The 21,553-nt window shown below is 40.4% G+C and overlaps 1 protein-coding gene across 1 annotated transcript in view; it reads right to left on the bottom strand.

The window, feature by feature from the left end:
- hlcs (holocarboxylase synthetase (biotin-(proprionyl-CoA-carboxylase (ATP-hydrolysing)) ligase)) overlaps positions 1-21,553 on the bottom strand; it is a 38,304-nt gene that overhangs the window by 5,755 nt on the left and 10,996 nt on the right. The window contains exons 5-9 of the mRNA XM_008428654.3: positions 16,925-17,104; positions 14,599-14,861; positions 6,055-6,122; positions 5,823-5,983; positions 2,789-2,903 (exon numbers count right to left, since the gene is read on the bottom strand). Coding sequence (XP_008426876.1) covers positions 2,789-2,903; positions 5,823-5,983; positions 6,055-6,122; positions 14,599-14,861; positions 16,925-17,104 — 787 coding nt within the window. The remainder of the gene's footprint in view (positions 1-2,788; positions 2,904-5,822; positions 5,984-6,054; positions 6,123-14,598; positions 14,862-16,924; positions 17,105-21,553) is intronic.

Raw genomic sequence — 21,553 nt, 5'->3', positions numbered from 1 at the left:
TCGCGCTTTCAGAGGTGCTTTGTGGAGCGGTGAGAATGATGTGTGAACAAAAGATTATGCGGCGTTTACATCTCAACACGCTGCCCAGCGTTTGGCCCTGTCCTCCCTGTAAAGTTTAGGTCTGTGTTCCCGGTGTTATGCCCAGAAAAGCCCGCCTGCCCAAATTTGCATCCCCTGTCGCGGGAGCGCGCATCGCGCTAAACTCTCGCATATTGACGAGGAAACGGATAAAAATATGACCGAAGAGAAAATTTTAAAGATAATTGTAACATTATCACGTTTCTCAACCGTGTAAATTCCTAATACGGTGGGTTTTATTTCGCAAATTATTTGAAATAAATACGGTTTTTACACTTTTATTGACACAATGAGTCGAACTTTTTTTCAGTCCGTGTCTGTTGTAAACGTTCTCCGCAAATGGTTTGAAATTCTCTGCTTTGTCTTTTGATATCATAATAGCTCAAAAGCATTACAACAGTGAACCATTATGTAGAACATTTTATATCATGCTTCACTTCTAGTCTGTTAATGTAGGAGGAAATGCAACTTAATTTATGAGCCTGAAAATATTTGCATCCGTCTTGTTGATATGAAACTTATAGCATTAGCTCAGAGAACAAGTGTCATTACGTAGAAGAGATTAAATCATTTCAGCTCTTTATTTCCCCCAATTAGCACAGGGATGCATGTTTTGGCAATATAGATTTTGAGCCTGCCACAATATGCATCCCTTCTCTATTCCCCTCAAATATTATCCTATCCTATCCTATAAAACATATACCAGCAGTTATTGGAACTACTCAGATTATGTAGAAAAAGTTATTTCACTATTAACTCTTGAATTCTTTAAATTAGCACAGGGATGCGTTTTTGGGCAAAATTTCCAGCCTGCCAAAATATGCACCCCTCTCTATTCCCCTCAAATATTATCCTATTGATTTAAAACTTATAACAGCAGTTCTTGGAGTTACTCTCATTATGTAGAAATAGTTATTTTACTTTTAACTCTTTATTTCTCAAAGTTGGCACAGGGATGCATTTTTGGGCAATATGGATTTCCAGCCTGCCAAAATATGCATCCCTTATCTATTCCCCTCAAATATTATCCAATTGATTTAAAACTTATAACAGCAGTTCTTGGAGCTACTTTCACTATGTAGAAAAAGTTATTTCATTCTTAACTCTTTAATTCTTCAAATTAGCACAGGGATGCATTTTTGGGCAATATGGATTTCCAGCCTGCCAAAATACGCATCCCCTGTCTATTCTCCTTAAATATTATTATAGTGATTTAAAACTTATACCATCAGTTCTTGGAGCTACTCTCATTATGTAGAAAAAGTTATTTCACTCTTAACTCTCTAATTATTGAAATTAGCACAGGGATGCATTTTTGGGCAATATGGATTTCCAGCCTGCCAAAATATGCATCCCCTCTCTATTCTCCTGAAATATTATCCAATTGATTTAAAACTTATAACAGCATTTCTTGGAGCTACTCTCATTATGTAGAAATAGTTATTTTACTTTTAACTCTTTATTTCTCAAAGTTAGCACAGGGATGCATTTTTGGGCAATATGGATCCCAGTGCTAATTTGAAGAATTGCGTTAGTGGTTAACGAGCCAGTGCTAATCACTCATCGTGCAGGTTTAACCCGGTGAGGAGATTTCGGGCTCTCCTCGCAGTCACGCATCACGCTGATTTTATATTATTTTATTATTACTACTAGTATTATGTTTCCGTTTACACTAAGCACCAAACCGTATCAAATGTTTTGCCCACTTAGTCAGGCAGAGTTAATGCGCGCGGCCACCGGACATCTGAAAACTCGTCCAGAAACTCGACTAACCAAAATAGACCCCTTCTATGTCCCCTTGTTAAAAACTCAACAGACACGAAATGAAAGAGCTACTAAAGCCACATTAGCAGCATTGAATTAAATCTCCCATTAGTTGCGCATCTCTGCGCAGTGCAGCGGATTTCCACATCATGCAGGGCCGGTCCAAGGATGTATGAGGCCTGGAGCAGAACATTCCTTTTGTTGCTAAAAACATCAGCACCTCTAATAGCTTCTGTGTTAGATTTAGTAAAATCTAGGACAGGGGGAGTAGTTTAACTGGCAAACCTAAAAAGCAATAAATTATAACTGCAGCTTACTAATTTGCATTTGTGAACAAACGGAGCTAAACCTCAAAGATTAAACTCACAGCATCAGATTGTAGCTGTGGTAACAAACCAATCTGACTATGAATGTTGTTCTTTGAACTTCACTTCTACAAAGTAAACTTGTCAGCTCCTTAAAATCTTACATATAAATGTTAAATAATTTAAAGTCTTTTAATTTATATATGCGGAAACCATTACGTCAAATTTAGCAGCAATGATAATCTCAATAAACAAATGCTACATTTATATATCTGTGGTCTGTGTTAAAATATTAGTATTTACGGGGCCCCTGAAGCTCTGGGGGGCCTGATGGAGCCGCTGACTTAATTTGGATTTAACAGAAGTAGACATAATTGATATTTATTTTAATTGTATTTTTTGATTAGTGTTTTTAAGACTAGTTGTGGGTTTATATAGCAGTTCACTGACAATGTTTTCCCATAACATATGGGAAAACAGTGATATTTTTACTTTTATTGTCTACTTAACATCTTTTAATACAAAAACACGGTGGACCACCAGTGGACCGCCTCGGCGCCCTGACCACTGGGCTTAGCAAGTTTTCTGGGGGAAACCCTGCAATAGCCAAATACAATGTTGCTATCGCCCTGGGTTGTTACCTATAAGCAGATGAAAAGTTGATCCTACAAAAGTCGATGTTACCAGAACTCCTCCAAGCTTCATCAGGTTACTGTAGTAGATATCATTGGGCCACTTCACCCTCAGGTCTATTTCCTGATGAATATTAAAACATGGTTAAAGTTAGTAAAAGAGTATTTTTGCTAGGAATTTTCATTGCTCATGTTTTGCAGTACACAAAAAAGGATTTACTCAAAATTCATGGCAGTAAAAAACACAAAGAACTATAAGAATTTGATGCAATGTAAATAATGAAATTATGCTTGTAGTGTCTTTTTTACTTCATGTAACATTGGAATAAAATTTGAGATTTCTGTGATTTAATAACTTGCATGTGGTTTTTCAGAGTTAAGTCACATTTTTCTTTGCATTTTTTGAGAAAAACATTAGCACTATTTGCAAAGAAAACAAATTTTTCAACCTTTGTCACATTACATTATATTTTTTACCATTAATAGTGGAGAAAAAGTGTAATCTGAGGTATGTTGGTCACATTTTATCAGAGAGATTTCAGTTTCTTCATGTGAACGATAAATCTTCCTCACAATCCAGTACCATAGGGTTCTGTGCTTGGACCAATTCTTTTTACTGTATATATTCTTCCAGTTAGTAAAATTATCAGAGAATGGGATGAATTCCCACTGTTATGCTGACGAAAAACAGCTATATTTAATCATAAATCCTGACTATTTGTCAGGATTTATGGAATTGACACAAAATCCTGGATGACATAAAAGTTTCTGCTTTTAAATTCTGTCAAGACAGAAGTTGCTCTCTTTGATTGGGGGCAATGGCCTACATCTGTCTGTTGTCTTTGGCAAAACAACAGACAGGAAGCCTCACTTCTGTCAGTCTGCCAAAGGGCTATAATATTATAGCTTACCATCGTCAGCATGTGAATGTGTGTGAACGACTAGGGCTGTATAATTAAATCGATTCTACAATATGTAGCAATATTTTTCCCCCTCGAAAGGTATAGATTTTTCATATGCGAGTATCGATCCATTAAGCCATAGGGGTTCCATAGGCTTATATGTCTTTTTTACATGTCTGATTTGTGACGGTGTAGCAGTAATACTCCGCCTCCCCCAGTCTCACTTTCAATGTGTGCTTAAAGAGCATATTATAAACTACACACCAGTTTTTAAATTGTGTTAATAGGTCAAGTAAAACCAGAGTTACTGTATGCTAAATTAAGTAAACCGTATTTTTCCAAATGTCAGAGAAATGTCAAAAAACAGCTTTTCCGGTTATGTGAAAGGGAATGAGCTTCCAAATGTAAAAAAACGAAACGCAACATTACATTCCTTTGGTTTTAGAAATCTCAAATCTTCAACAAATAACGATGAGCTGTATTTTGTTGCTAAGAAACAAAGTAAAGTTGCTCAAGTGGTGCAAATGGTGAAAGAGAAGCGGCAAAAGCAGTGAGATTGCGAAATTAATGCAAAGTTTAGATAATGGAGCAATCGGTGGTATCCACTTCAGAATTTGTTTTTAGCTTAGTGGTTTCTGTTCTGTATATAAAGAAAGGATCACCTGAAGAATGAACGCGCAGCAGGCAGTGGTGCTCTTTTTGGAGCTGGAAGACGAAGAGGGGAAACTCGCAGCAGGAATCTGGGCGCAGTGAGGATTGCCATGACAATGAAGGCAGATCGGTCATTCTTATTAGCAACTGACAAAGAGTATCAGAGACTGAGAGTACGATGAGATCCTGGCAGTCTGAGAGACTGAGAGTACGATGAGATCCTGGCAGTCTGAGAGGTAACTACTACTCAGAGATCCAAGCAGGGGAATGGCAGCGCTGCGCAGCTGCAAGGAGTCGATCACTACGGGATGAGGCAGAGCCACTCCGCAAGCAGCTAATAGTAAGCAGCTTACAGCCATGACTAACTCCGGGAACCAAGGTAGAAAAGCCTTTTTCCCATAGTCGAAAAGACTTTATTTTACCTCCCTTCCCCAATAAGAGCCAGGTATTGTGTAGTTGATGCTTTTAATCAGTTTTCAGTTAATTAAATCCAACTGAAAACTGATTAAATCCAAGTCTATGGAATACAAAACGTCACCAAAATCACTCTGTCTTTAAAATCTTTCACAAAATCATAAAAATGTATCAAAATGTATCGATTGCCGAATATCATGATATATATCGCATTGTGAGCAGAATATCGTGCATCATATCGTGAGATTATTGTATCACTACACCCTAATGTAGACCCTTTGGGGTCCTCTGGACAAAAAACGAAACGATAAAGGATTATGCAAATACAGGCAGTTTACTATTTACCACTAGTTTTTCACTCAACACTGTTGCATGATTTAGGATCAATATTAAGTTTTAAGCTGTACACTTACAAGCCATGACATTTTGAACATAACTGCATTTGGTATTGTACAGCTGGATAAAGGCAAGCCAGGAAAGTAAAGTAAGATTAGTTTCCACTGAACTGAGATAGAAATTGTGCTTATTTGTTGATTCCGTCATTGTGCACAATTTATTAGAATTAGGAAACTTTGTGTCAAATATTAACATTATTTAAAATGTGATCAACTATGATTAATTAATTATAACATCTTTGATTAATTTGCGCCCCACTGTTATTTTTTGCCATCAAAATTGTCTCAATTCAGCTTTTTGCCTTATGACATAGCTTGAACATACATAATATTATCCGTATGTGATGATATTGTTGGATTATGTTTTCCTTTGTGTATTTTATTGATTATTACTTATTTCGACTCTTAAATGTTCTTAAGCTTTCTATTCTCATCTTGACTGCCAGTGGTCTGCTCAAGTTAAATAGTTAAGAGTCATATAGTGTACATTGTCCCTTTTTAAATAAAGTCAAAGTGTGACTATTGCTGTTACCATGCTACATATTATGCTATTCATGTAAAAAAATATTGTTTTAGCTCATTGTGGTTTGCAGAGGTATCACAGTCAAACAGAACTTCATGCTATACAACAATCCATTAATGTAAGTGTTAGAAGAGATGGGCTTGTGTTCAAGCTTATACCTGATATCCAGGAAGTGTGCGAACAGCTTCCACGATGGCTAAAGCAGCCAAATGTTGCAGGAAAGGAATTCTTTGACCAAGCTTGGAGTTCAGCTCAACTTGGACCCCAACTGTGAACATTGCACAGCCTAGTGGGCTGAGCCAAGCATTTCTGCCTCGGCCTGAAAAAGCAAGAAAATTAACGTATTTCAAAACACTGTGTAAAAGGTGTTTTTGCATGTTTAGCACTAACCTCTTCCTTGTGTTTGTCGAGCAGCTACTGCTACCAAACCAGTGTTCTTTGGTAAGTGCAGCATTATCCTGTGAGAAACCAGTGAATAATTGTGGTTATTCTGATATCTGACTTCATGACACCTTCAATTAACTATTTATGCTTCTTTTGTTTTGCTTTATTTTGAAGACATGTTGGAAATTTTATTTCTATTATAACAAAACTTAACACTATTTTTAATTTTGATTTATATAATAATAAACATACAATGAAGGTAAGTAGTTGACACCAAAGTGTAGCTACTGAAGAATTGTCACTGTGAGGGATTTACCCCCTCCCTAACAGGTGCTGTTTTTTTGTACTTCTATATTGTAATTTATCTGGTAAATGTATTTTTTGTTTGGAGGAAGTAACTGACTTTATTTAATATTTTAATCATTCTCTCTTCTCTGAGGTCACCTGGTCATGCATTGCCATGGAAGCGCACCCATGAGCAGTGCTGACAAGGTGTTTTCAATCAGCCTCACTGGGAAAATCCATTGTTTGAGAGGGAGAGGAGATGTATTTGGATTTTGTTTGGGCCCAGATTGCTTTTGTTTTGAAGTTGTTAGTTAGTTGTAATTATGTAAATGGTTTCCTAGGAATATAGTTTAGTACAATTGTGACTTTTTTCTATCTGGAAATGTAACTGTTGTCTCCATCCCTTAATTAGTCCTGGTAGGAGCCAATCCTTTAAAAGCCAGGTGTTTTAGATCAGAGGGCGTCTCTCCTTCTTGTTGTTTGAATGCCTGTTATGCTGTGAACTGGATTGTAAAGTTTGAAGGACTTTTGAAGGAAATTCAGAGCTCTGCAATTTCTGGATCCTGTCTGATTTTTGATTGCAACCCAACAGTCACCAACACCAAAAAATACACAAGAGGTTGATGCTGAACTGCATATTTAACCTCACTAATGTGCATATCTTATCAAATTATAGAAATAATGTAAATACAATCTCACATTTCCAAATGGGATGTAGGCAAATACAATCTATTGGTGAGCAAAGACCAAGAGAGCCATAGCCTTTTAGGTCATTATGATGATTAGGTTGGTTGATCAGTTTAAGACTGGTCCAAGTAAAGCTCACTCTGCAGATGAGTCTAATCAAAAGACCAGATGATGCTTCAGCCTATCAGCCTATAGGGTTTAACCTTTCTATAACAAAACTTCAGAAAACGGGAAACATTGATCTTTATGTGTGTATTTGGAACATATACAGACCAATGTATTTTTTGTTTGGAGGAAGTAACTGTATTTAATATTTTAATCATTCTCTCTTCTCTGAGGTCATGCATTGCCATGGAAGCGCACCCATGAGCAGTGCTGACAAGGTGTTTTCAATCAGTCTCAACTTAGAAGAGAGGCTAATAAGTTATCATACTTAACAGCAGGTCAAATAATTCATTAAAATGTCATGACATTATCTATACTACTGTATATGCAGTAAGATTAGCTAACAGTCCATTGGAATAAAATAAGTATACATCAATGGCATGTTCACAGGAAAGTATTATGACACAGAAGTGTTGTTTGAATTGAAGACGGCGTGTCCTGCAAGGGTTGTGGGGGTGGGGCGGTAGGCTGAACACAGCTGCAGGAGGAAGGAAGATGAAAAAGTGAAAGCAGAAATTAGTCTAAGGGTTTAAAATAGCTCTTCTTTAGAATTGTTAGATCTGTGGGATTTTAGCAAGTTTAAGTTTGGTTTAAATGCAGCCAGGAGTTGATTCTCTAGGAACTGCTTCCACATTTTGGACACATTTCGAAAGTCAGACCATAAAAAGGTCTGACTTTCAATTTCAGATGATTGCTTTTTCCATCAGAAAATACCTTAAAACAAGATTTCTTTTCATAAGCACATCTACATCGATTATTCAGATCAATAAAGAACAACCTAATCCATAAATGTGATTAAATTAAATAATCCTGTTTACTGAGGAACAGCTAAAATTAGAATTTTCTAATGGAAGTGATCTGTGGGAGATGGCTGCTCCACTACTACGGGGAAGCTGAGGTAAAGATAAATGACCTTCATTTCTATTGGATATACGAATATATCTTGCAGGACAGTGGACTACAATGCAATATCACCCATTGAAATGCAATGTGTGCCTCAAAGTATTTTTATCACACCAAATGCATGTAATTCAAACTGAATGGTAGAACTCCAACTTGAAAAGCATTGTTTAATTGGGCAAAGAGGAGTTTATTTGCACTTATAAGTTGCACATTTACAGAATGCAGATGCCTTCTATTCATAAAGACACATGCACAAAGCTGGAATGACTGAGCGATTCCTTTGTGCAGCTATGGACATGTGTGATTCTCTACATTTTCTCCACCTTAGGAATCAATTCTGACCTATTTAGAGTTAATATGCTGATCCTATCCCATTTTCTTTTTCAGTGAGAATGAAAGTGCCCCTTAATATTTACATGCATTTTTTGCACACAGACTGATAGCATTTACTTCTACAGTATAAAGTTTTTGCACTAAACATCTTTTGAAAAGAGCTCTTTTTAAAAAAAAATATTTTAATTCTGACTCCTGGGTTTTGTGCAGGTTGAAAGATTTTTGCTGTTGCAATTATTTTTGGCCCACTTTTTATATGTGAACTGCAACGTGTGTGTTTTATGTGTGTCAGCTCAAATCATACCCAAATTTTGCCCCCAAATTCCTGCTTTTTCTAAGAATCTTTAAATGAAAAACACTTATTTGTAACACTTATTTTGTTCTTATGGTTAAATGAAACAGCTGACTGCAAAAAGTCTAATCTAGGTGCTTTTGATTAACAACAATACTGTCTCTGTAATAAAATTATTTTAGCAGGAGCAATGGAAATATTTTGCCTTTTTGTGTTCAACAAAAAAAAAGTTAATTATGTTATCTTTCATATGCTTGGGTTAATATTGTGAAACTGTGGCCTTTTACCATAAGATTCTCCTACTGGCCAATCTTTAATCTTCTAGAATTCTATAATTTATGTAAATATTATTTATTTCAACAACTACATAACTGGAGTTTTCAATCCATTTATTGCAGTAAATATTTTACATATTTACTTATGTAAATATTATTTATTTCAACAACTACATAACTGGAGTTTTCAATCCATATCACAAATAAAAAAACGAAGCATATTAATAGAAACACTTTATAAAGACAAGGCATAATTACCAGAAAACCACATATTTCTTATAAAGTATATATAAGCTGATAATTAGAGACATGCTGAAGTTACAACTAGCTGGCTGGCATGAGCTAGAAGCTCTGGTGCTAATTGACCAATCAGATGGTTTGTTGAAGAGGAGCACTTAAGACTGTTATTTCAACAGTCTTTTTGTCTCGATAACTGCCTAAAGATGCTCATGTCAATTTGTGAGTATTGTAGAAATAACCTGCATTGTCTAAGGTGTCTATCATGACGGAACCTTAATGAGATAAACAGGCCAAATCAACCAACACATTACCACTATGTAGTTATTACTAATGTAATCTTTTTTGTGCAGAGATAATTGGAGCAGAGGTTGAGCACAATGAAGTGCACCAGAAATGCAGAAATACATGAAACATGCTAATTCCATAAAAGGATAAACTTTTGTTTATTTAGCCAAACTCATGCAAATACCATTACATCTGTAATCTAAGAGATGCACATTAAAACGTTTTCTTGAACAATGCACATAACTTATTTTATTTATGTAAAAACTCTAAAAAAAAAATTGTATAATTACATCATCAGGAGCTGGATTTAGTCTTAGGATTCTTTGAGAATACGAGTCCTGCATGTTTTATATTTCGTCTAAAGTGGAATCAAATCAATACAAATCAATCATCTCATCTGCAGATAAAATAAGGCTTCTCAAAAAAAGCTCTCTGATGACAGAATTTAAAAAGTCACATAAAATCTATCTGTCTGGAAAGATTTACAAGGCATTTCTAAGTCTTTGGAACATCAACAAACATAAGTGAGAACCCAACTAGAGAAAACCTGCAACTTCCCTTAAGAGTGTCTGCTGGATGGCGACCAATCTACAACATTGAAAGAAGGTCTAAGTGTATGTTATTAGTTAATCCGTTAGAAGCAATTTTAATGTAATAAACAATTAATCGGCAACTAAGACTGACGAGACTGATGGTTCAAGCATTCAACTAAAGGCTTTATATGACAGATGAACTAAACGCTCATGTTACTGTGAACTTTCAGTTTACTAGTGAACTGAGACACATTTACCAAAGTCAACTCATTGCTATGAAAAACACTGTTCTACCTGATATTTGTGACACTAAACTCAACTACTAAAATAAAACTACTGTGTGGATGGACAGTAAGGTTATACCGTTTTGGCTCAAATGTTTGCTGCTAGAAGTTGCGCCATCTCCAGTTTTTTTAACAAGACTCGCCTTTTCAAAGAAAATTAACTGAATTTTTGGTCCAATGACATCCTTGTCTTAAACATTCTTCATGTAACAGTGAAGAGCCTTTTAGACGGCAAAGTAATGTTGTGCACTAGATGTTGTGGTCAAGAGTTAAGGGATATTTTGTAGCTGCATGCATCATCTCTCTAAATTCTTAACCAATTCTAGATGATAAAACCAGTACAGGGGTTTTTTCAGACACATAGTGTCAATTTAATCTTTATTAAATGTCTTGTGGTTTACTTCTATCCTTAAACAAAGACATAATGCATCATGAGAGCAGGAGTATTTTTATCTGAAGGTTTAATAATTTCCTAAAATGCAGTGCCATAATGGAAGAAGTCACCACTCAAAAACTTTATACTTCTTGTTGGATAACACAGCCATCTGAAAAATTGCCAGCCTCTATATAAGGAGTTTAATTTTTAAAAGGTTTTCCACAGGATGGTAGATTTTTCACAGGTTGTTAATTTAGTCTTTACCTAAATATTTATTTGAACAACACTAAATGCTAAATGGAGGAGGCCTCAGGGAAGACCCAGGACACGCTGGAGGGATTACGTCTCTCGGCTGGCCTGGGAACGCCTTGGGATTCCCCCGGAGGAGCTGGAAGAAGTGGCGAGGGAAGTCTGGGGCTCCCTTCTGAATCTGCTGCCCCCGCGACCCGACCCCGGATAAGCGGAAGAAAATGGATGGATGGATGGATGGATAAATGCTAAATGCTGCATTTAGCTCAATTTGACATTGCGAGCCCACCTACTCTTTTCAAAACTGTATATGTGCCGAAAAAGAGGGCTTGCCTGAAAATATCCAGTATTATCAATACATCAATTCAAATACTGGAAGACATGAAACAGACATTCTTAATAATAACATTAATCAAGAGGGACATCTTGAGAGGGACATCTGGAATCTTTAACATTGTCAGTGAAATCAAACTGCAGCAGCAGATCTGGGGTTATTTGCTGTACTTATTCACCAGCTTTAGTTTCCCTATAACCTTAATGACAACTATGTCTGTTCCAATCAACTCAATGCTCCTCCAGAGCCCATTTTTCAAACTTTCTGACAGTTTTAATTGGTTCCACCTGCAGCCCGACTGACCCACTCAAGACACCACTTTTACCCACGTGTGTGGATGCAAACAAAGAAGGCTAGAAGCAACTTCCATTTGCTGTGGAAAGGTCACTGAGGCAATAAATTAGTTCCAGCCTGCCTATCCCCCTTTAGCAGTGTATGAAAGAACATACACAGTTAAAAGGAAAAACAGCAGGGGGAGAAAAGGGTGTGGCATTATACGTGATCAGTAGCTCTCTCAAGGAGAAAAACATCAGCATCATTTTTCAAACATTAACACCGTCTGTGAATTAGGCCAGTGGTCCCCAACCCCCGGTCCATGGACCGGTACCGGTCCACGCAAGAAATAATTAAATATTTCCGTTTTATGCATTATTTGAGTCTGGAGGATCTTTTATTTTGAAAATCCTTTAACCGGATTCTCTCGGATACTTGTGCGCCAACGTTGAGCCCACATGCAGCAAAATGAGTAAGAAACAGATCAGATGTCTTTGGAAAGTTTCTTTGCAAAGGGGAAAAGGCCCAGGAGAATGGATTTATCCCGGACCGGTAGGTGAGTCCCACATTACAAGCCCGCTCTGCGTAACGTGTGGCAACCGGCTGCTAATGAGGCAATTAAGCTTTAAGCTGCTTTGCCACATAGAGACCAAGCAGGCTGTGCATATAAGCGACACTTCCGGTGTCATTGTCTCTCATTACTCCCAGATGGGACCGTCTCGTTGCAGAGAAACAAGCTCAGGGCTCCGTTAGTCATTATCGTGAGTTAAAGTTTTCACGAAAGTAAAATGTTCGTTTTTGTGGCGCATCTGTATCTTATTTTGAAGAGATATGTAAACGTTACCATAGCGCCCAGAGTCAGAGCGTTTGGGTAGTGGTCGAGAGGAGATGAGTAGAGCTTGTGAGTCTTAAGTCTAGTTTAGACTACAAGATTTAAGAATTGTTGGCCGATTCTCCAAACCTCTGTGACCACAAAGCTGATAAAACTACAACAGGTTCGATCGGTTCGTGTCTCCGGCCACAAGGCAGGAGCAGGACACCACACAAATCGATTCCAGTCACGAACATCGTGATTCCAGAGGATAATCCACAAAACTCCCAACATAGCGGGAATTTTGAATAACCAAACACGGATGATGATGTAGAAACAATAGTGATAGTTTGTGGACTCATTTTAAGAAATAAAAGACATAACAAAAAGAAAAGGCGTTGGATAAAAGACGACGGGAGCAGCCGCTCTATTTGCTGTACTATGATTTTGAGGTGACTGTGTTTTTTCATAGTTAACATTTTTAACTGAATAAACATAATAATGACCTTTAGATTTAATAATAAACATTTCCACATATCATCTCCGATATCCACCGGACTCTCAGTTGGTCGTTATGTCAGCTGTTTGGGATTCCCCTCTGTTCTTACGGCACCGTGCTTTGTGATTGGCTACCTGTCACATTCAACAGGTTGTATTCTCGTTCCCAGTCAGGGAAAACCCCACAGGCTGCGATAAAAGGGCCAAGATAACCCAAATTGGGCATATTCAGGATTTAGCGTGAACACCAATATGCAGAAGCCTTATCTGACTGTTTACCCCCCCTCACCCCGGGCCGCAGCAAAACTTTCCAACTCTTGACCGATCCGCGGTAATAAAAAGGTTGGGGACCACTGAATCAGGCTACACAATTTGTTGTGTAGCCCTGATTTCTAAACACAACCTAGATCAATATAATCAACTTTCTGGACTGCAGTAATATTGAAATTCAAATTAGAATATATCATCCGATCAGGCTCGCTTATCAGATTAAAAGTACCTCCCTGAAATAAAATCCTTTAAGAAAGTATGAAACATATATTTTATTAAGACCACATTTTTGTTTAAAAAAATTATCTTTTAAATTGGTTTGACAAAATATTATAAGCTTATATATTGAGTTGTATTATATGTAACCACAAAATAATTATAGTTAACAGAAATAAAGACTTTAAAATATCAGTCTGTGTGTAATTAACCTATATAATGACTTGGTGAATTGAGTTACTGAAATAGATTAACAGCTTAATGGTTCACTGTTTTATTGAACATGTATCATGTTTTCAGATCTATTAATGCATTAAAAATGTTTTAGAAAGGTATTAAGAAACTACATATGCATTGTTTTTGTAAACATACACATAAACTATTTGGTTATGTATTCATCAGAAGTTATACCCTCACTGTCACATATTGCCTATTTTCCTAATATTGTACATCCCTAATATTAATCTGTGCAATTGAGCATGTTGAGGTCATCTTCGTATTTTTACTCAAATAACATGTATAACTGAATAATCAAGAAAATAAATAACTAAAAATAAATCGATGGATTATTTAAAATAGTACTTAATTAGTAAAATATTTGATACCTGAAGTTATAGTAAGACCATGTGGTAAGAACATCTGCAATATGATGGAAAAAACATGCAAACTGCTCACACCTGCTGAACTTATGGGGTAAGGTTTTGCTGGCATATTATTAAATGAATTTGCTTTGTGTTTCAAATGCTGAAGAACATCTGAAAATAGACATTTTAGATTTATATATATATATATATATATATATGTAAATTTTTTTTTTCTCATTGTCTGAAATGAAAGAAAATTAAATTCTCCATTTCAAGTCAGTAATTATTACCAGTAGGTCAGCTGATAGACTGGGCCCTCACCCACAGCAAACTGTTAGAAAATGTATTCATATATATTATTTAAAGCCGCACCGACTCAAGCCATACCGTGCTCTGGGGGTCTGCAGAGAGGTTAACGGTGCTTTCCCTGACCCTAGAACTGCACAAGTCCCAAATGAAGGGAAAGTTAAGCCCCGATGATCCTCTTTGCAGACTTGATGGTTTGCTGCAGTCTGTCCCTGATCAGTTAATAAACCGTAGCTTTGAAAGAATTTTACTCAATAAATTAAAATCACTGCCTTTTATCTGTAAGAAACAACAGATCCTGGTCTGAACAGACATTTCAGGCGTTAAAAAGCATTGTAAAATTGATGTTACCCTTCCAGCAGGTTCATGGTAGAAGTGGTAACCTCAGCATACAGCAGGGTGTTTCCCAGATGTTTGGTCTTCAGATTTGTGCAGTAAGTCTCCATAACAAATTGGGTCATCTCTTGGGATTCTGTGACCAAAGACAGACAGTCCGAGGGACCTTCATGTGGTTCAGGGCTGGACGCCACCCTGAAGGAAGCTTTGGAGAATCGAACAATAGCATCTTCATCCGCCCGTGTGTGCAGGAACTTCAGAAAACTTTCCTTGGCATCCTGAATGGAATGTGAATATGTCTAGGTATAGTTAGATAGTGGTGGTTAAGTAGGAAGGAGCAATGTAAGCAGAGTTTGTGGAGATAAATTATTTAGAGGAATAATTTTAGTAGAGAGAAAACTTCAGGGTATTGCCCGGAAATCATTTGAATTCAATGATATGCACAATATTCAATTTAAAGGTTAAAAAAAGGAGAAAAAAAAACTAGGAGGAGCCAAGACCAATTCTCTAAACTGAACAGGAAGGAAATGTATGTTTAAAATGGCTGATGACACTGTAGGCCTGTCGCAATAAAAATTATCGACCTCATTTTAATTAATCGGCTTTATCGTTTCTTCCTGCCTTTTTCTCATTCTATTGATAACACTAAATGAAAACGGGCTCAACTTCGGTGCTCTCCACTGACCCCCCCCCCTTTCTCATTTCCTTAGTATAATGCTCAGTTCACACTACCGTACATTATTTTGAAATTGTCGGCCGATCGTCTGCCCATTTTCAAAACCTAAGAAACACTAGCCGACAAAAAAATTGTAAGTATATCGGGTTCGATCGTGCAGTGTGTGGTGTCCAGCCACACGACAAGAGCAACATAACACACACGAACCGATTTCTCTCACCGACATTCAGATTTCAGACAGAGAATCCCGTAAAAACACACTATATCACACGTGAATTTAGAGTAAAGAAACATGGCTGAATGAATAGCCTTAAAATTATAACCTATTTGTGTCACGTTAACGATGAACAGCTGAAACGTTGCAGAATATATCAACTGCGGTAGCAATTTCGCTCCTTGTCATTTCTGTGGATATTCCTCTCACGAAATGTTGAACAAACAATGTTGTTTCCAAATATCATTTCCGATGTCCACTGGACTCTCATTGCGCTGTCAGCTGTTTGGGATTCCCCCCGTGCTTTCCCCTCAGAAAACACGAAGGAGAATACGTGCTTTCTGACTGGCTACCTGTCACATTCAACAGGCTGCGTTCTCGCTCCCAGTCAGGGAAAACTCCACACACAGCAATAATCGGGCCAAGACAATCCAACATGTGGAATATGCCTGATTTAGATCGGAGTGGCTACGACTGGACCCGATCAGTCATAACACATCACTCACTACAGGATGATCGGTTGCGATCGTTGGATCTTCAAAGATTGTTGTAAGGGGAAAAATTGGGGCAAAAAATTGTGTAGTTGTGAACTGGGCTCAAGGGAGAAGTGAAGTATTGCATCAGGTTGTCGGATGTGCCCATCTTCTCTATCTAAATCTAATGATTATTGAAGGGCAATATAGTACACAGTCTTCATAATCTGTACTCTTTTCGTTGAATATAGTTTTTATTTCCATTGTGGTTTTATTTTGTGTTTAGTTTTTATTCAAGTGCATTTTTTGTTAATGGAGACCGAGAGTCCATTTTATTTTAGTTTTGTTTATTTTGTTTACCAGTTCCATTGTTAAATGTTCTTTTGAAAATAAAGTGTATACATTTTTGGCAGGATGTGGCTTGCATTATTATGCCATTACCATTTCATCAGTTTAAAATAGTCTTCAAATGATATCGTTTATCGCAATAATTTTTGAGACAATCACTCAGTAAAATTTGGTGACAGGCCTACATTAGCTCACTGCCCTCTCATGTTTATACAAGCCTTCTGTAGACAGATCTGCTGTCACACCTCTGCAGATTTGCTCAGATTTTTGCATGTATTTAGCGAGTCAGATTGTTTCCATCTGTGTACTATTTATACTTGAAGATGGGAAGGAAGGAGAACAAAGGATAATAATGTAATAAAATGTAGCAAAAGTAATTCTCTTCTCTAATTTTTTAATTCTTTCAGAATTTTTTAACAATCTTCCAATTACAACGTGATCTGTAATTGAAACACAGTGTCCACAAACACAACTGCTCACATTCTGAATGCACATGGACTGGAACTAAGCTTGGGATTCAGACAAACTCTGAATCCCAAGCTTAGTTCCTTTGTTGGCAAAAATTGAAGTACCATAGTATTATGATGTGGGACACTTTTTCACAGTGAGGAAGTATTTCACTTGTCATACCTGGGAGGTGGCCAGCAGGTAGATAGGACTTGGGGCAGGAGTCTGGCTTGGTTCACAGCTGACTCCCAAGGAATTAAGGACTTCTGTCAAAATGTCATATCGCAGTGCATTGCTGACCTTCAGTTCATCAAAATCTTTTGAATCCATTTTCTTTGAGTAGGATGTAATGTCAAAATGAACCTAAAGAAACATACATACACACATCACAATTAAAATTATTTTTAACAGTCAGTCCAACAGATCGAATAGAAAATAGGGCTGCAAAATGAAAAAATTCAGAAGAGAGTTAATATTGAGACACTCCATAAAAAATTAGGAATATAAATAACATTTCAGACTTTTCGATGGATACGCTAATGACCTGAATATTTAATGAAAATGTGTCCCATGGTTGGATCAATCACCTCCAGTCAGGACAGGACTGTTTCTGGTCATAATCGTAGGAAATTACGGCTACATAATGGATAAAATTGTCAACGTCTTGACAATTGAAAAGAGCTGCATACTCTTTTCAATTATTTATTGCATGGTATTTCAATTCCATGCAATGAACTCTCAAATGCACAATGAGTTTTCTCTTCATTTATCAGATGCAAACAAAACCAGTCAAAGTAAAGCAGGAATGTTTCACTAAATTTGTACTAACAGCTCTATGTCACACTTTTGTAGGAATAAACGGAAGGCTTTCTGAAGATGTGTTTATGGTATGGAGCATAAATTTAAATTAACTTTCCTACTGTCTGATGTTTGTGGTTTTTCTTGTCTGGTTTGTGTGGCTCTATGATCATTGCACCAGTTATTACTAGAATTTTTTACCTACTGCTACAGCAACTGAAGGGTAGCAAAAACTAGACAATTCCTGCAGAAATTTAACCGAGGCTTACTAAAGTGTGCCGGTCACTTTGGACCCAGCGTTCTAGCTATGGATTGCATTCTAGATATAGATTGCATTATAGCTATAGATCGCGTTAAAGCTATAGATGTTCTGAGAGTACATCAGTGCAGTACTGACGTGGTTCATCACCAAAATGCAATAACTGAAACTTTTGCCAGGTCCATCACCATAGTGTTATGGCTGACCTGGTTCACTGCAACAGTACAATTGCTGAACCTCAGGCAAAATGAAATTCAGTCCGAGACTGACGACTATAAGCTCAAGCTCCTCCTTGGGCTGCCACCTAATCGTGGTGGAGGGGTTTGAGCGTCCCAATGATCCTAGGAGCTATGCTGTCTGGGGCTTTATGCCCCTCGTAGGGTCACCCAAGGCAGACAGGTGAGGAACCAGACAAAGCGCAGCCCGAAGATCCCTTATGATGGAGACGAACTTTGGATCTGGTGTTCCCTCGCCCAGACGCGGGTCACCGGGGCCCCACTCTGGAGCCAGGCCTGGAGGTGGGGCACGATGGCGAGCGCCTGGTGGCCGGGCTTTGACCCACGGAGCCCGGCCAGGCTCAGCCCGAAGAGGAGACGTGGGTCCCCCTTCCAATGGGCTCACCACCTGTGGGAGGGGCCAAAGGGGTCGGGTGCATTTTGTTACGGGCGGCAGCCAAGGAAGGGGACCCTGGCGGTCTGATCCTCGGCTGCAGAAGCTGGCTCTTGGGACGTGGAACGTCACCTCTCTGGTGGGGAAGGAACCGGAGCTAGCGTGCGAGGCTGAGAGGTTCCGGCTAGAAATAGCCGGCCTCACCTTGACGCATGGCTCTGGTTCTGGAACCAGTTTCCTTGAGAGGGGCTGGATGTACTTCCACTCTGGAGTTGCCCATGGTGAGTGGTGCCGGGCAGGAGTGGGAATACTTGTTGCCCCCCATCTTGGCGCCTGTATGTTGGGGTTTACCCCGGTGAACGAGAGGGTAGCCTCCCTACGCCTACGGGTGGGGGGATGGGTTCTGACTGTTGTCTGTGCTTACGGGCCGAACAGCAGTTCAGATTACCCACCCTTCTTGGAGTCCTTAGAGGGGGTACTGGAAAGTGCCCCTCCTGGGGACTCCCTTGTGCTACTGGGGGACTTCAATGCTCACGTGGGCAATGACGGTGAGACCTGGAGTGGCGTGGTTGGGAGGAACGGCCCCCCCGATCTGAACTCGAGTGGTGTTCTGTTGTTGAACTTCTGTGCTCGTCACGGACTGTCCATCACGAACACCATGTTCAAGCATAAGGGTGTCCATATGTGCACTTGGCACCAGGACACCCTAGGCCGCAGTTCGATGATCGATTTTGTCATCGTTTCATCGGATCTGCAGTCGTATGTCTTGGGCACTCGGGGGAAGAGAGGTGCGGAGCTGGCCACTGACCACTACCTGGTGGTGAGTTGGCTCCGGTGGTGGGGGAGGAAGCCGGTCACACCTGGCACGCCCAAACGTGTAGTGAGGGTCTGCTGGGAACGTCTGGCGGAGTCCCCTGTGAGACGGAGCTTTAACTCCCATCTCCGGCAGAACTTCGAACACGTTCCGGGGGAGGTGGGGGACATTGAGTCTGAGTGGACCATGGTCCGTACCTCCATTGCCGAGGCGGCTTATTGGAGCTGCGGCCGCAAGGTTGTTGGTGCCTGTTGTGGCGGCAACCCTTGAACCCGTTGGTGGACACCTTCGGTGAGGGATGCTGTCAAACTGAAGAAGGAGTCCAATCGAGCCATTTTGGCCTGTGGAACTCCAGACACAGCTGATGGGTACCGGCGGGCGAAGCAGCATGCGGCTCGGGTGGTCGCTGAGGCAAAAACTCGGGCATGGGAGGAGTTTGGAGAGGCCATGAAGACAGACTTCCGTACGGCTTCGAGGTGATTCTGGTCCACCATCCGGCGTCTCAGGAGGGATAAGCAGTGCAGCACCAACACTGTTTATAGTGGGGATGGTGTGCTGCTGACCTCAACTTGGGACGTTGTGGGCCGGTGGGCAGAATACTTCGAAGACCTCCTCAATCCCACAAACAAGCCTTCCTGTTGAGGAAGCTGAGCCTGGGGACTCTGGGCTGGGCTCTCCAACCTCTGGGGACGAGGTCGCCGAGGTGGTCAAAAAGCTCCTCGGTGGCAGGGCCCCGGTGGTGGATGAGATCCGCTCAGAGTTCCTTAAGGCTCTGGATGATGTAGGGTTGTGTTGGCTCACGCGACTCTGCAATATCGCATGTACATCGGGGGCAGTTCCCCTGGATTGGCAGACTGGGGTGGTGGTCCCCCTGTTTAAAAAGGGGGACCGGAGGGTGTGCTCCAATTACAGAGGGGTCACACTCTTAAGCCTCCCTGGTAAGGTCAGGGGTCCTGGAGAGGTGGGTCCATCGGATAGTCGTACCTCGGATTCAGGAAGAGCAGTGTGGTTTTCGTCCTGGTCATGGTTCACTGGACCAGCTCTACACCCTTAGCAGGGTCCTGGAGGGTGCATAGGAGTTCGCCCAACCAGTCTACATGTGGAGAAGGCGTTCGACCAGGATCCCAGGGGGACTATGTGGGGGGTACTCCGGGAGTATTGGGTGCCAGGCCCTTTGATTCGGGCTGTCAGGTCCCTTTATGACCGGTGTCAGAGTCTGGTCTGCATTGCCGGCACTAAATCGGGCTCGTTTCCAGTGAGAGTTGGACTCCGCCAAGGCTAGCCTTTGTCACCGATTCTGATCATTACTTTCATGGACAGAATTTCTAGGCGCAGCCGAGGTGTTGAGGGGATCCAGTTTGGTGGCCTTAGGATTGCATCTCTGCTTTTTGCAGATGATGTGGTCCTATTGGCTTCATCAAGCCGTGATCTGCAGATTTCACTGGAGCGGTTCGCGGCCGGGATGAGGCTCAGTGTCCCCAAATCCAAAACCATGGTCTTGGGCCGGAAAAGGGTAGAGTGCCTTCTCCGGGTCAGCGGGGTTCGTTATGCCTCAAGTGGAGGAGTTAAACTATCTGGGCATCTTGTTCACGAATGAGGGAAGAAGGGAGCGGGAGATCGACAGGCGGATTGTGCAGCGTCTGCCGTGAAGCGGGCGCTGTACTGGTCCATCGGGGTGAAGAGAGAGCTGAGTCAAAAAGCGAAGCTCTCTATTTACCGGTCAGTCTACGTTCCCACCCGTATGGTCATGACCGAAAGAACAAGATCACGGATACAAGCAGCCGAAATGGGTTTCCTCCGCCGGGTGGGTGGGCTCTCTCTTAGAGATAGGGTGAGAAGCTCGGTCATCCGGGAGGGACTCGGAATAGAGCCTCTGCTCCTCCACGTCGAGAGGAGCCAGTTGAGGTGGCTCAGGCATCTGGTCAGGATGCCTCCTGGACGGCTCCCTGGTGAGGTGTTCCGGGCACGTCCCACCGGGAGGAGGCTCCGGGGAAGACCCAGGACATGCTGGAGGGACTATGTCTCTCGGCTGGCCTGGGAACGCCTTGGGGTTCCCCCGGAGGAGCTGGAAGAAGTGGGTGGGGAGAGGTTAAGTCTGGGCCTCCCTTCTGAAGCTGCTGCCCCCGCGACCCGACCCCGGATAAGCGGAAGAAAATGGATGGATGGATGGATGAATGTTTCTCACAAAAAAAGCACTTCGAACAACTCCTTCCCTTTCAGGAACCGTGACACATATTCGAAAGCCGTTTGAAGCGTACGAGAGGGCTATTTGTTGTCTCTGATATTCCCGTGATTCATATCTCTGTCATTCACAGTATTAACAGCAACGAGA

This window comes from Poecilia reticulata, chromosome 14, assembly GCF_904066995.2.
Source record: "Poecilia reticulata chromosome 14, P_reticulata-male-v2, whole genome shotgun sequence".
Classification (NCBI taxonomy): Eukaryota; Metazoa; Chordata; class Actinopteri; order Cyprinodontiformes; family Poeciliidae; genus Poecilia; species Poecilia reticulata.
This window is presented reverse-complemented; position numbering and strand designations above follow the sequence as displayed.